Here is a 14457-nt window from a genome sequence, read left to right as displayed (position 1 = left end):
GCACGATTGACTTTTGTCTCAATATACGCCTTTATATAAATCGTCATAACAATAGCATTCCTAACTATAACTTCAAAAAAGCCAACTATGACCTTATAAACAACGATCTCTCATCTCTGGACTGGCAAAATCTGTTCGCAACCTGTATAACTGCTGAAGACCACTATAGAGTTTTCCTACTTAAAATCAATAGAGTCATTAAACTATACGTACCACAAACTACCACCAAGATCAGGAAAAGCAAATTACCCCTATCAATAAAAAAACTTCAATCAAAAAAAAATCCCTCTGGAGAAGAAACAAAAAAGGCTATGTAGCAAATTTCAAAAACCGCTACAGAAATATATGCAATCAAATAAAAACTGAATGCACAAATTACCACACCAAGCAAGAAGAGGACCTTCTGCGCACGAATTCCACTCGTGCCTTTTATAATTTTGTGAACAATAAACTTAAAGACTCAAGATCCATCCCACCACTAAAAGATTCTAACGGCAAAGAATACAATGATGAAACTGTTAAAGCAAACCTCTTCAACATATTCTTTGGCTCAGTTTTTGTTAACAGCGATGACACATATCTGACATTCCCAAATCGTACCAGCAAAGAGTACGACTTAACACATATAGATTTCACAGAAGATAATGTTGGAAAAGCTCTTCATAACTTGAAACCATCCCTATGTATTGGACCCAATGGACTATGTGCATACTTCTTAAAAAACTTTCCACTAATATAGCAGAACCCCTAAGCATAATCTTTGATAAAGCTTTCACAACCAGTTCCCTTCCCAAACTTTGGTCACTAGCCACAGTCATCCCAATCTTCAAAAAAGAAGACCCCAGCTTAATTGAAAGTTACAGACCAATCTCTCTGTGCTGCGTCACCTGCAAAGTTATGGAATCAATCATCAACCAATCCATTACCTTCCACTTAGAAACAAACAACCTACTCTCTAATAAACAATTTGGTTTCAGGAAAAAATTATCATGTAACTTACAACTTCTCCACTGTAAAAACATATGGACTACAAATCTTGAGCATATAAAACATTTGCTAGGCCAATCCTTGAATACAGCTCGCCTGTTTGGAACCCATACCACATTTCTGACATCAATACAATTGAACGCGTCCAGAAATATTTTACAAGAAGAGTTCTCCACTCCTCTGAAAATAACAAAATACCTTATCCCACCAGATTTGAAATCCTAGGCTTAGAAAACTTAGAACTTCGTCGCCTTCGACAAGACCTAAGTTTAACTCACAGAATCATCTACTGTAATGTCCTTCCTGTTAAAGACTACTTCAGCTTTAATTGCAATAATACAAGAGCAACCAATAGATTTAAACTCAATGTTAACCGCTTTAATCTAGATTGCAGAAAATATGACTTCTGTAACAGAATTATCAGTGCTTGGAACACTTTACCTGACTCTGTGGTCTCTTCCCATAATCCCAAAAGCTTTAACCAAAAACTTTCTACAATTGACCTCACCCCATTCCTAAGAGGACCATAAGGGACGTGCATAAGCGCACAAACGTGCCTACCGTTCCTGTCCTATTGTTTCTCTTTTTTCTTCATATATATATATATATATATGTTTTCTGAGGTTTTCACGGGTGTTTGTATATAGGTCTTTGGTTGTTCGGGTTTTCTCCCGTGTAAAATTGGAAATGTCTTGGCAACGTTTCGACGAAGTCTCATTCGTCATCTTCAGGCTTCAGCTTCGTGCTTCTGGGAGCAATTGCTCCCAGAAGCACGGCTGAAGCCTGAAGATGACGAATGAGACTTCGTCGAACGTCGCCAAGACACTTCCAATTTTACACGGGAGAAAACCCGAACAACCAAAGACCTATATTTATTTTATATATATATATATATATATATATATATATATATATAAATATATATATATATATATATATATATATATGTCTTTGGTTGTTCGGGTTTTCTCCCGTGTAAAATTGGAAATGTCTTGGCAACGTTTGACGAAGTCTCATTCGTCATCTTCAGGCTTCAGCCGTGCTTCTGGGAGCAATGTGTGATCGCAGCTGTTTCTTCCTTTTAACTGCTAGTGGGGTTTGAACTGATTGGGTGGGAGCTTGGCTGTGCTCTGATTGGATGGGGTTTTTGTGCTCTGATTGGCTGGGGTGTGTCCTGTGTTGGTGGGGCTTGGTTGGTTAAAAAGACCAGAACTATCGCCAAAACTGAACACTTTAACAACAGAATAATCAGAGAAGCCATTGAGATAGAAAACGCCCACAGAGCATGAACAAGCGAGATGACACCTCCGCCTACCAGCCATTTGAAACCTGCCCTTATTGACAAACGAGTCCCTAACACGAGGAATGACACCAGACCCACACTCACAAGGTCCACAGGATGTCACCACCGCACATCCACCCAGAAAGCAGACCCAAACCCACACTGATCATGAAGCACGACCAAGGACCAGAAGCCAGACCGCAGCTGCAACATTAGCCATTTAAAACCCCTCCAATCCATTCATGCAGCAGACTGACACCCACTATGAAGATGTAGCACGACCACAAAGCCAAACAACAGCTATGCAGCTCACCAGCTCAAATCCCCTGCAGCACAGATTAGACTGAGCACAACCAAGCCCCCACCAACACAGGACACACCCCAGCCAATCAGAGCACAAAAACCCCATCCAATCAGAGCACAGCCAAGCTCCCACCCAATCAGTTCAAACCCCACTAGCAGTTAAAAGGAAGAAACAGCTGCGATCACACATTGCTCCCAGAAGCACGGCTGAAGCCTGAAGATGACGAATGAGACTTCGTCGAACGCCGCCAAGACACTTCCAATTTTACACGGGAGAAAACCCAACAACCAAAGACCTATATTTATTTTATATATATATATATATATATATATATATATATATATATATATATATATATATATATATATATATATATATATATATATGTCTTTGGTTGTTCGGGTTTTCTCCCGTAAAATTGGAAATGTCTTGGCAACGTTTGACGAAGTCTCATTCGTCATCTTCAGGCTTCAGCCGTGCTTCTGGGAGCAATGTGTGATCGCAGCTGTTTCTTCCTTTTAACTGCTAGTGGGGGTTTGAACTGATTGGGTGGGAGCTTGGCTGTGCTCTGATTGGATGGGGGTTTTTTTGTGCTCTGATTGGCTGGGGGTGTGTCCTGTGTTGGTGGGGGCTTGGTTGGTTAAAAAGACCAGAACTATCGCCAAAACTGAACACTTTAACAACAGAATAATCAGAGAAGCCATTGAGATAGAAAAACGCCCACAGAGCATGAACAAACGAGATGACACCTCCCGCCTACCAGCCATTTGGAAACCTGCCCTTATTGACAAACGAGTCCCTAACACGAGGAATGACACCAGACCCACACTCACAAGGTCCACACAGGATGTCACCACCGCACATCCACCCAGAAAGCAGACCCAAACCCACACTGATCATGAAGCACGACCAAGGACCAGAAGCCAGACCGCAGCTGCAACATTAGCCATTTCAAACCCCTCCAATCCATTCATGCAGCAGACTGACACCCACTATGAAGATGTAGCACGACCACAAAGCCAAACAACAGCTATGCAGCTCACCAGCTCAAATCCCCCTGCAGCACAGATTAGACTGAGCACAACCAAGCCCCCACCAACACAGGACACACCCCCAGCCAATCAGAGCACAAAAAAACCCCCATCCAATCAGAGCACAGCCAAGCTCCCACCCAATCAGTTCAAACCCCCACTAGCAGTTAAAAGGAAGAAACAGCTGCGATCACACATTGCTCCCAGAAGCACGGCTGAAGCCTGAAGATGACGAATGAGACTTCGTCGAAACGCCGCCAAGACACTTCCAATTTTACACGGAGAAAACCCAACAACCAAAGACCTATATTTATTTTATATATATATATATATATATATATATATATATATATATATATATATATATATATATATATATATATATATATATATATGTCTTTGGTTGTTCGGGTTTTCTCCCGTAAAATTGGAAATGTCTTGGCAACGTTTGACGAAGTCTCATTCGTCATCTTCAGGCTTCAGCCGTGCTTCTGGGAGCAATGTGTGATCGCAGCTGTTTCTTCCTTTTAACTGCTAGTGGGGTTTGAACTGATTGGGTGGGAGCTTGGCTGTGCTCTGATTGGATGGGGTTTTTGTGCTCTGATTGGCTGGGGTGTGTCCTGTGTTGGTGGGGGCTTGGTTGGTTAAAAAGACCAGAACTATCGCCAAAACTGAACACTTTAACAACAGAATAATCAGAGAAGCCATTGAGATAGAAAAACGCCCACAGAGCATGAACAAACGAGATGACACCTCCGCCTACCAGCCATTTGAAACCTGCCCTTATTGACAAACGAGTCCCTAACACGAGGAATGACACCAGACCCACACTCACAAGGTCCACACAGGATGTCACCACCGCACATCCACCCAGAAAGCAGACCCAAACCCACACTGATCATGAAGCACGACCAAGGACCAGAAGCCAGACCGCAGCTGCAACATTAGCCATTTCAAACCCCTCCAATCCATTCATGCAGCAGACTGACACCCACTATGAAGATGTAGCACGACCACAAAGCCAAACAACAGCTATGCAGCTCACCAGCTCAAATCCCCCTGCAGCACAGATTAGACTGAGCACAACCAAGCCCCCACCAACACAGGACACACCCCCAGCCAATCAGAGCACAAAAACCCCATCCAATCAGAGCACGGCCAGGCTCCCACCCAATCAGTTCAAACCCCCACTAGCAGTTAAAAGGAAGAAACAGCTGCGATCACACATTGCTCCCAGAAGCACGAAGCTGAAGCCTGAAGATGACGAATGAGACTTCGTCGAAACGCCGCCAAGACACTTCCAATTTTACACGGGAGAAAACCCGAACAACCAAAGACCTATATACAAACACCCGTGAAAACCTCAGAAAACAAATATATATATATATATATATATATATATATATATATATATATATATATATATATAAATATATATATATATATATATATATATATATATGCTTATACCTCCTTATATTTCCTCATATATATGTTTATATACTATATAATCTTTTGTGTGATGCCTATGTATATTGTTATGACTAAATAAATAAATAAATAAATAAATAGTTAATAGTTCCAAATTTAAAAATTAAGATACACAATCCGGATTTCTGACTTTGCTCTTCAAACAGGTCTTTATGAGTGGATTTTTATTTTTTTATTTTTTTTTTCCTTTTGGCTCCACCAGCCTTCCTATTCCTCCAGAGCCACTATTCCTCCAGAGGTGGAAGGGGAAAACCAATTCCACCTCCTCCTTTTGAGTCACACTCTCCTCTGCTATTTCCAAGGAGGGTCTTTGAGAAGTTTAAAGAACTAAAAATCTTGTATTAAAAGTATTTCACCCAGACCGATCATACCTTTCTTCCATCTTCACACTTTTGCAGTGACTGCCCCAGCTTTGTAGCAGCTTGCAATGGTCACCTTCCCAGCTGCCAGTTTAGGGAGTTTTTCCTGATCAATTAGGGAGTTTGCAGACTCCTGAGATCGACGGAACGTGCTTTCCTTGTTTATCGCTCCTACAAGTCAATTCAGGCCCAAAAAGGACCACCCATCAGCTGGGATTTTGACGGTCCCACGGGAGCTCCCAAGGGACACATCATCTTGCTGTGACGCTAGCCACACACCTCTTTGTTCTCAGTCTTTTAAGTGGCCACAAACTACTAGCAAAGTGGCATTTGATCACAAGGCAAGTAGGCATTGAGAAATGTTTCCCTTTTTGCATTTGAGCACCCAAGAAGGGGCAGGAACGACAAAGAAAAAGAAGGAAAGAGAGCAAGAGAGCAAGGAATGAAAACGATGGAAAGAAGAGAAGGAAGAAGAAAAGAATGAAGAGGGAAGGAAAAAGAAGGGAAGAAGGAAAGAGATTATAATGAGAGAGAGTTAGGGTGTGAGGTAAATCCTGCCTTAGCACTTGACCACCAGCAGCCCTGCCGTCTTTTGCCATCCCTTTGTCCCCTCCTGACCTCTCCTGATGGTCTCCCATCCTATCACTGAGGATACTTTGGTTATAAAGCAAGGTCTCATAAGGAGAAAGAGAGGGCCTCCCTCTGACCCACATACTTTGCCCTCACACACACACAAGCAACCTAGCAAGGAAAGCAAGCACAGCAGCAATGGGAATTGGCCACGCTCACCACGGCCCCCATTTAAATTAAGTTTGACACCCCTGGACTAATAAATGACCTGAATGCTGCATGTGTTACTTTCAAACTTACAAAGGTTAGAAAAATTAGCAGTGTACAACAGCAAAAGTCACATTAATCAAATGCATGCCAAATGCAAACTTTTACCTTTCAATAAAAAGTTGTTTGATTCATTGAAACCTCTGTTATTGTGGGGGATTTTTTCAGAGAAAAGATTTTAATCATGTATGAGTTGTTATTTCTAAACTAAAACCTCATTATTCAGATTAAATTGCTGTGTTGGCACTTAGCGATAAATAAGTGGGTTTTTGTTTGCAATTTGGGCACTCAGTCTCCAAAAGATTTGCCATCACTGTACTACATAATCTTACATTATTTTTAATCAAATTATTTTCTTAAAATGAGGAAATTAAAATAGAGATTTTTCACACTGTGGATTATATCCTCTTCCTACCTTGCAGGGATCACATGATAAAACCTTGTGAGGGCAAGGGAGGTGTTGTCAAAATACATACTGGGCTTTGGATCCTATTTGGCTTGTTCAAACCAGCTACAAGCTTGCCCAGGCAAAATAGGAGTGAGTTTTAACTGCTCTCCCATTTTGCCTGGCATGCCTGCAGTAAATGGTTACATTACTGAAATTCTGAGAAGTCATGTATTAAATTAAAATTTAATTATTAAATTAAGTAGTGTATTTATTTCTTACCCATCCCTACTTCAATAAACAGTTATCATTTTAGTGGGCTTGGCATTGGAGTATTTGCAAACTAATTATAAGGGACTAACCAACGTCTTATGCAAATATGGCCCATTAATATGAATGGTTTGTACACTTTCCTGTTCATCAAAATAGTCAAAGCAAAATATGATTTGGACATGGCTTAAACAAACCATAATCTTACAATTGTATTTGTATGTAAGGTGCAGCTTGCACACAGTCTTCTGCATGAGAACTTAGATGATTGTGTACACGGCATACCTAATCATATTTCAGTTTCTTCCCTATTTTTTCTCCCCTAAATTCTGAAAGTTTTCTCTACTATTTTATAATGCATTTTGTAAATGGCCAAACTCAACCAGATTTAGGACTGTTTTTAAACTGCATCTTTTGCATTGGATTAATTTTTCAAATACTTTTGTTTTTACAATTTGAGGACTTATAGTAGAAACAAATAATATATATTACAAAAGTTTAATAAGCAGTACCACATGTACAAAATGTAAATCTGCATGTACTTTTCTCATTTCACATCAACAATTGGTTTTTAATCAGATGTTTATAATTTAATTGATAGCATTGATTTCCAATCCTGAATACTAATCTTAATTTCCCTTACGTTTGTTTTCGTTAGATCAATGAAAGACAATGAATTTTAAATGTAAGAAGAATCTTTTCCCTGCTGTTTTGTCTATATTCGTATTTTATCTTAAATTATATTCTTGCCCCTGCAAGAACAAAGCCTTGAATATCTTTGCCATATAAATAGCATAAATGACATGATCTTTTTTCATTATATTATTAACAATTTATTGGCAGAAACTGTTTTCATATGGTGTACCCACAGTGGTGAAATGTAAAATTTGTTACTACTGGTTCTGTGGGCATGGTTTGGTGGTGGGGGTGACTTGGGTAGGCGTGGCCAACTTTTTTTTTTTTACTTTTAAAAGCATTAACTTTTAAAAGCATTAACTTTTAAAAGCATTTTCAGCTGAAGAGGTTGTAGAAAAAAATGCTTTTAAAAGGTTCTGACGATTCCAGCTGAGCCATGCGATCATCAGAGGCTTTTTTTTACTTTTAAAAACATTTTCTTGGCCGAAGAAAAAATGATTTTAAAAGTACAAAAAAACCCTCTGATGATCGCGTGGGTCAGCTGGGCATGGGCAGAGCAGGTATTTTTGCTACCGGTTCTCTGAACCACCCGCTGCCATCGCTACCAGATCGGGCAATCCGGTCCGAACTGGGAGCATTTCACTCCTGGTTTACCAGTGTAATTGGCTTTTTTACAGTTACCGAACAAGAGAAGAAATTCAAGAAGTAAGAAGCAAAAGTGATCCTATTACTCTCTTGAAGGACAGAATGGTGAACAACAACTTAGCTAGTGTGGAGGAGCTCAAGGTAATAACCTTTCTTTTCACAGATTGTGAAAATTTAGAAAAAGATAGAAAAAACTTTTTCTCTGAATAATTAGTGATGAGTTGGAGGTACAAATAGTCCTCATTTAATAGTCACTTGTTCAAATCAAAATGTAACTACCTTACTAAAATAATCAACCCATGGATTACTACCTCTTTCTTCTACACGTGGGGACCAATGACACAATAATGAATCTGAAAATAATAACAGATTACAAACAACTAGAGAAGAAAGTTAATGAATTAGGAGCACAAGTGGTATTTTCATATAGACTTCCAACAAAAGGCCAACATCCAATGAGGAAGAAAGGATTTTAGAAATGAAACACTGGCTTAAAAACTGTTGTCTTCAAGAGAACTTGAGCTTCCTAGACTATGATATGCAATACCTACATGAAGGACTACTGGCAAGGCATGGACTGCACCTCACAAGAACTGCAAATAATATATTCAGAAAACGACTGGCCCAACTTATCAAAAGGGCTTTAAACTAAAATTGAGGGGGGAGGGGGCAATCTTTATGACCTTTAAAACCTAATTCCAAGCAAAAACCACTATATAACCAATCACATGAGGTAGGGAGTAAAGAGAAAGAAGAAATTTAAAAAAGAAAAAGATAATGAAGTAGAGAGTGATGGGAAAGATGGAAATCCCAGTTATAAAGTAGGGGATATAAGAAACATACCCAAGATCCATAAAGGACTCAAGTGCCTGAGTGCCTAAACTTTGAGTACAAAGTGCCTAAACTTTGAGTACTATGCTCAAAGTTTAGGGAACATATGGGGTGAACCTGAAGTATTAGTACATGAAGGTAGATATGATATAGTTGCCATTTCTGAAACTTGGTGGGATGAAACCCATGACTGGAATGTACTGATGGAAGGATACAAACTATTGAAAAGAAACAGACCTAACAAAGAGGAGGTGGAGTTGCATTGTCTATAAAAGATCACTATATCTCTACAGAAATACATAAAACCAAGGATCAAAACCTAGAATCCATATGGGTCAATATAAAAAGAAAAAAAATGATGTTGCTATAAGCGTATGCTACAGGCCACTCAACCAAGCAGAAGAAATAGATGAACTCTTTCCTAATCAATTAACAAATGTATGTAGGAAACATACAGTAGTAGTAATGGGAGACTAATTACTGGGAGACAAACTCTGCAGCAAGTCAGAGATTGAACAGATTCCTAATCAAGTTATCTAACAACTTTGTCATCCAAAAGGTAGAGGAGGGAACTAGAGGAAAAGCTATATTGGACCTAATTCTTACTAATAGAGAAGGAGTGATAGAGTTGCAAGAACCTTGGGTGAGAGTGACCATGTCATATTTGAAGTCAATATTATGCAAACACAAGGAATAGAATAGAATAGAATAGAATAGAATAGAATAGAATAGAATAGAATAGAATAGAATAGAATAGAATAGAATAGAATAACAGTTGGAAGGGACCTTGGAAGTCTTCTAGTAAAACCCCCTGCTAAGGCAGGAAAACCTATATCATTTCAGACAAATTGTTATCCAATCTCTTCTTAAAAACTTCCAGTGTTGGAGCCTTTACAACTTCTGAAAGCAAGTTGTTCCACTGATTAATTGTTCGAACCATCAGGAAATTTCTTAGTTCTAGGTTGCTTCTCTCCTTGATTATTTTCCACCCATTGCTTCTTGTCGTGCCCACAGGTGCTTTGGAGAATAGCTTGACTCCCTCTTTGTGGCAGCCTGAGATATCGGAACATGGCTATCATGTCACCCTACTTTTCATCAATTACTTTTTTGTAAACAGATGGAGAGGGGGGAAGCCTAACTCAAAGGCCTACTTTCTAGCGTTCATCATAATTTACAGAGTTTCCTCCCCAAACATAGCAAACTTTCACTTTAATATTTTTATTGAGTTATACAGTAAAATAAGATACAAAATACAAAAGAAAATTGGAAAACAATGGGGAGGGGGGAGAAGAAAACTGAGGAAGGATTAGGAAAAAGAAGTATTGACTTTCGGCTCTCTCTGTTGCAGTAAAATAAGGCATTAACATCAGATCACAACTTTTTGTTTTTTCATAATAATATAAATTAGCCATTTCTATAAGAATCTATCAGTCTAATCGGTAAAACCCAAAATCAAAGTTTCATTCTTTTCCTCTTCAAGCACAAAGTTCAGAAGCAGTCTCCATGTGGAAACAAAAGTATTTATATTCTTTTCTTTAATCAAAATAGTCAATTTTGCCATTTCAGCAACTCCATCAACTTCTGCAGTCATTCATCCACGGTAGGAATCAAAGTGTCCTTCCTTTTTTGGTCATATAATAGTCTTGCTGCTGTAAACATATATAGTGATAAAGGTCCAAATTTTTTCTCCAGGTCTTTTTCCATTAGGCCCAAATTTCTGGTTTCATCTTTATCTTCATTTTCAAAATTTTGTGTCTTAAAGTATGAATTATACTCAAAACTTTTTTTGCTTTATCACATGTCCACCATAGATGATAAAAAATCCCTTTATTTTTTCACTTCCAACATTCGTTTGACATACCTTAGATAACTTATCTGGTGTTAAATACCAGTGATACATCATCGTATTAAATTTTTTTTAGATTATAATTTAATATAAATTTTAAACCTTTCATCCACATATTTTCCCATTATTCAAGCATCACGTTATATCCAAAATTCCTTGCCCACTGAATCATACAATATTTTACATTTTCATTTTCCAAATTCAATTTGAATAACATTTTATAGATCTTAGCAATGTATGTTCATTGTTTCCCCATAGTAAAGTTTCCAATTCATTTTTTAACAAAGTCAAATCCATAACACTTTTTATCTGCTTTAAATCTTACTTACAGTTGTTGATAAGTAAACCAATGACAAACATAACCTTCTGATTCAAGTTCTTCCCTTGGCTTTAATATTGGGTCACCAGAGTTGAAAGATAAAATTTTACCATATGTCAACCAGTCTGGGTTTTCCACCATTTTTTTTCTAAAGAAAGCTTCCTGGGATGAAAGCCAAAGAGGCAACTTCATAGAGAGCCTTGTTTTATATTTATTTCAAACTCTTAGTTTGGCACGTCTAACAAAATGATTACCGTGTTTCCCCAAAAATAAAACCCTGTCTTATATTTTTTTGAACCCTGAAATAAGCGCTTGGCCTTATTGCCATGCACTCAAAAGCCCGATTGGGGTTATTATCAGGGAATGTCTTATTTTGAGTGAAACGGTATTAAAATCAATTTTTACTTTACTTTTATCATACCATAGGTAGCCGTGCCATCCAAATTTTAATTCATGGTTACTCTAATTCAGGTAACCTCTTATTCTAGAGGTTCACCCAAACATTTGACCAGGCCAGACAGCATGCATCAAAATAGAATTTTAAGTATCAGGGTTCCAAATAATAACCCCAAAACTGGTAGACCCAACTCCCCTCTTGGTTTTTTTCCCTTGCCATATAAACTTAGAAATATCCTTCTGCCATTGTTTGAATGGATTTTCGGTTGTAAGTATTATTAACATCTGTAATAGAAAAAGCTTCTTTGGTAAAATTTTCATCTTGATTACAGAGATTGTACCTAATAATGATAAGTGCAGTTTATCCCATCTTTATAAGTCCTGTTTAATATCCTCCAAAGAGGGAGGTAGTTGTTTTGAAACAATTTTATATTTGTATTTGTCAACATAACTGTTCTGACCTGGCTCCCAAACACAATGCTTGCTCCCTTTCCCCCTAAAATGGCCCCAACATACCAAGAGTTTCTGTCTCTCTCTCTTCCCACACTTGGGAAGAGAGAGAGGAAGGTTTGCTCGCTTTCTTCCAGCAGCAGACACACATACACACTCAGAAGGTGCTGTAGATTCCAAGAAGAATTCTGATAATTTCCAGACAGGATTCGGAAGTGCAGGCTATCAGTGGCTGACCGGCAGGGAGATGAATAGTTGTCTGCCACACCTATTCATCGCTGTCTCCTGCCTTTTAATCCCAAAGCTAAATTGGGGCTTTGGTAGCAGTGGTGGTTCTTCTGTCCCAAGGCCCTGCCCATAGATTCCTGCTGCTTTCCTCTGTTTTCTGCACATCCACGCATCAGGCACTGGACCCAGCTGTTCCTTCTTTTCCTCATCAGTCACCTCCAGACCTGGGGGCTGCTGACTCTCCATCTGAAGGCTGATGGACATCCCAGGCTCCACCTCTATCTCTATCTCTGACAGCTCCATTCCCTCTTCCTCCTTGGAGCTCTCAGATTATCTTGATGCTGGCCCTGACTCCTCATCTGATGCCTCGTCTGATTTGGCTGCTGGAGGGGCTGCTGGCCAAAAGGCTACAACAATAACTCCTAAATATTTCATTTTTTTCTCAACCCTAAAACCCGACTTTTTGTTATATCACTGTCCTGCGAAGACCTATTCTTGGTCAGCATTGTTGTTTGTTTATTTTAAAACCTGCCAAATTTCATCATCAAATATTCAATATTGTTTTTCAGGTTCTGTAAAAATATAGCAAACTTTCATACATACTGAACTTAAGGGCCTTTCTACACAGTAAGCAAAAAGAGACTTACACTTTTGGACACCCCACAATGGACTATGTTGTTTTTCATAATTGATTAATAGTTAAAATGGTTAACATGTTAACAGTAATTAACATGGCATTTTGAATTTTTCTATCTATTTGATACATCAGTGTCATAATCGCATTTATTAGAAAAATACCTTCAGAATTTTTTAAACTAGCAATCATAGTTGACAAATGTTTGTGTGTATTTACACCTTATATTTAGTTCATTTTCCTTTTGGCTAAAGATGGTCCTGCAACATTATAATCTATTGCTCTCTTGAATCTTGCTGCCCTTCCCAAAACATTGGTCAAATGGGAAGAAATTAAAGTTCAAAACTTTAGGAGATAATTATTATAGCTAGAGACAGAAACTACTCCTACAATATTATAATTAAATCATATGCAAATAGGTATTAAAATATGAAAATGGCTTAGCACATGTGCGTAACAGATATAAGGCCTACTTTTTTAAAAAATGATCAGGATTAAAATTTTTGTAGCTTGAAGTATCTACACTTATATTAGAACCAGAGGGTGTGGTTTTGATCCAGATTATTTGTTGCAATAACAAGGTATGTATTAGTAATCTAAGTTTAAAGCACTTTACTCTGTATTTTGGAAAGCTTTCTTCTGTCTATTAATATTTTATTGTTTCTTCTGTAGGAGATTGATGTGGAAGTAAGAAAACATATTGAGGATGCAGCACAGTTTGCCACCACTGATCCAGAACCACCTCTGGAAGAATTAGGCAATTATATCTATAATAAAGAGCCACCCTTTGAAGTGCGTGGTCCAAATCAGTGGACTAGGTACAAATCTGTTGGCTAAGAATTCTGATTAAGTAGCTAGTTAAACTGATAGATAGCATATTGGAGTTTAACTGTTACATCTGTTCTAAGTGATAAAAGCCAGATAAGATAAATCATAACATAAATTTTAGAGAGGGTGGGGAAATGAGAAATATGGAATTTTGAAAGAAAGTTATGCAAGAAGTAAATTAAAGTTTATTAAACTTCAGTTTGTTCTGTGTTACTGTATGATGAAAATTAACTTGGCTAAAATGGCATTATTTACATTAATAAAAAAGTTTCATCAAGATTTTCTAAGCATATATTTGCTTTATATATATCTTTGTTTTCTTCCCTTCATTGTTTTTCATGGTTTTGTACATTGTATTTACTTTAAAACTTAATATTTTAATATACTCAAAATATATTGATATATTTACTATAAATAATATATTCAACCTAAATTATTTTTTCTTAGTGGAACCCTGTACAATTTGAAATGCTTTGGGGTTTATCTTGCTCTTACAAAATTATATAAAACCTAATACTTTAAGTTATACAACATCCAAACATATTTTTTAAAAGCAGGCATATTAGGAAAGGTTTACATTTTACATATGAGCAACTGCATTTTGTGAAGTGAACTGTTCATGTACCTAAGCAACTTTTCTAAGTTACTGTACATGTCTAAATTTGTGTAGATTGTTTAAATAATATAAACACACAAAA

The 14457-nt window shown here is 37.7% G+C and overlaps 1 protein-coding gene across 8 annotated transcripts in view; it reads left to right on the top strand.

Annotated features, from left to right (window-relative positions):
* Positions 1 to 14038, top strand: part of PDHA1 (pyruvate dehydrogenase E1 subunit alpha 1) — a 67075-nt gene extending 53037 nt beyond the window's left edge. For all 8 annotated transcript variants that reach the window (XM_058185835.1, XM_058185841.1, XM_058185834.1 and 5 more), the window contains 2 exons: positions 8260 to 8368; positions 13604 to 14038. In XM_058185835.1, the coding sequence (XP_058041818.1) occupies positions 8260 to 8368; positions 13604 to 13768 (274 nt within the window). In that variant the 3' untranslated portion in view covers positions 13769 to 14038. The remainder of the gene's footprint in view (positions 1 to 8259; positions 8369 to 13603) is intronic.
* The last annotated feature ends 419 nt before the right edge of the window (positions 14039 to 14457 follow it).

Source organism: Ahaetulla prasina, chromosome 5, assembly GCF_028640845.1.
Source record: "Ahaetulla prasina isolate Xishuangbanna chromosome 5, ASM2864084v1, whole genome shotgun sequence".
Taxonomy (NCBI): Eukaryota; Metazoa; Chordata; class Lepidosauria; order Squamata; family Colubridae; genus Ahaetulla; species Ahaetulla prasina.
Note: the sequence above shows the minus strand (reverse complement) of the source record. Positions and strands in the feature narration are given on the sequence as shown.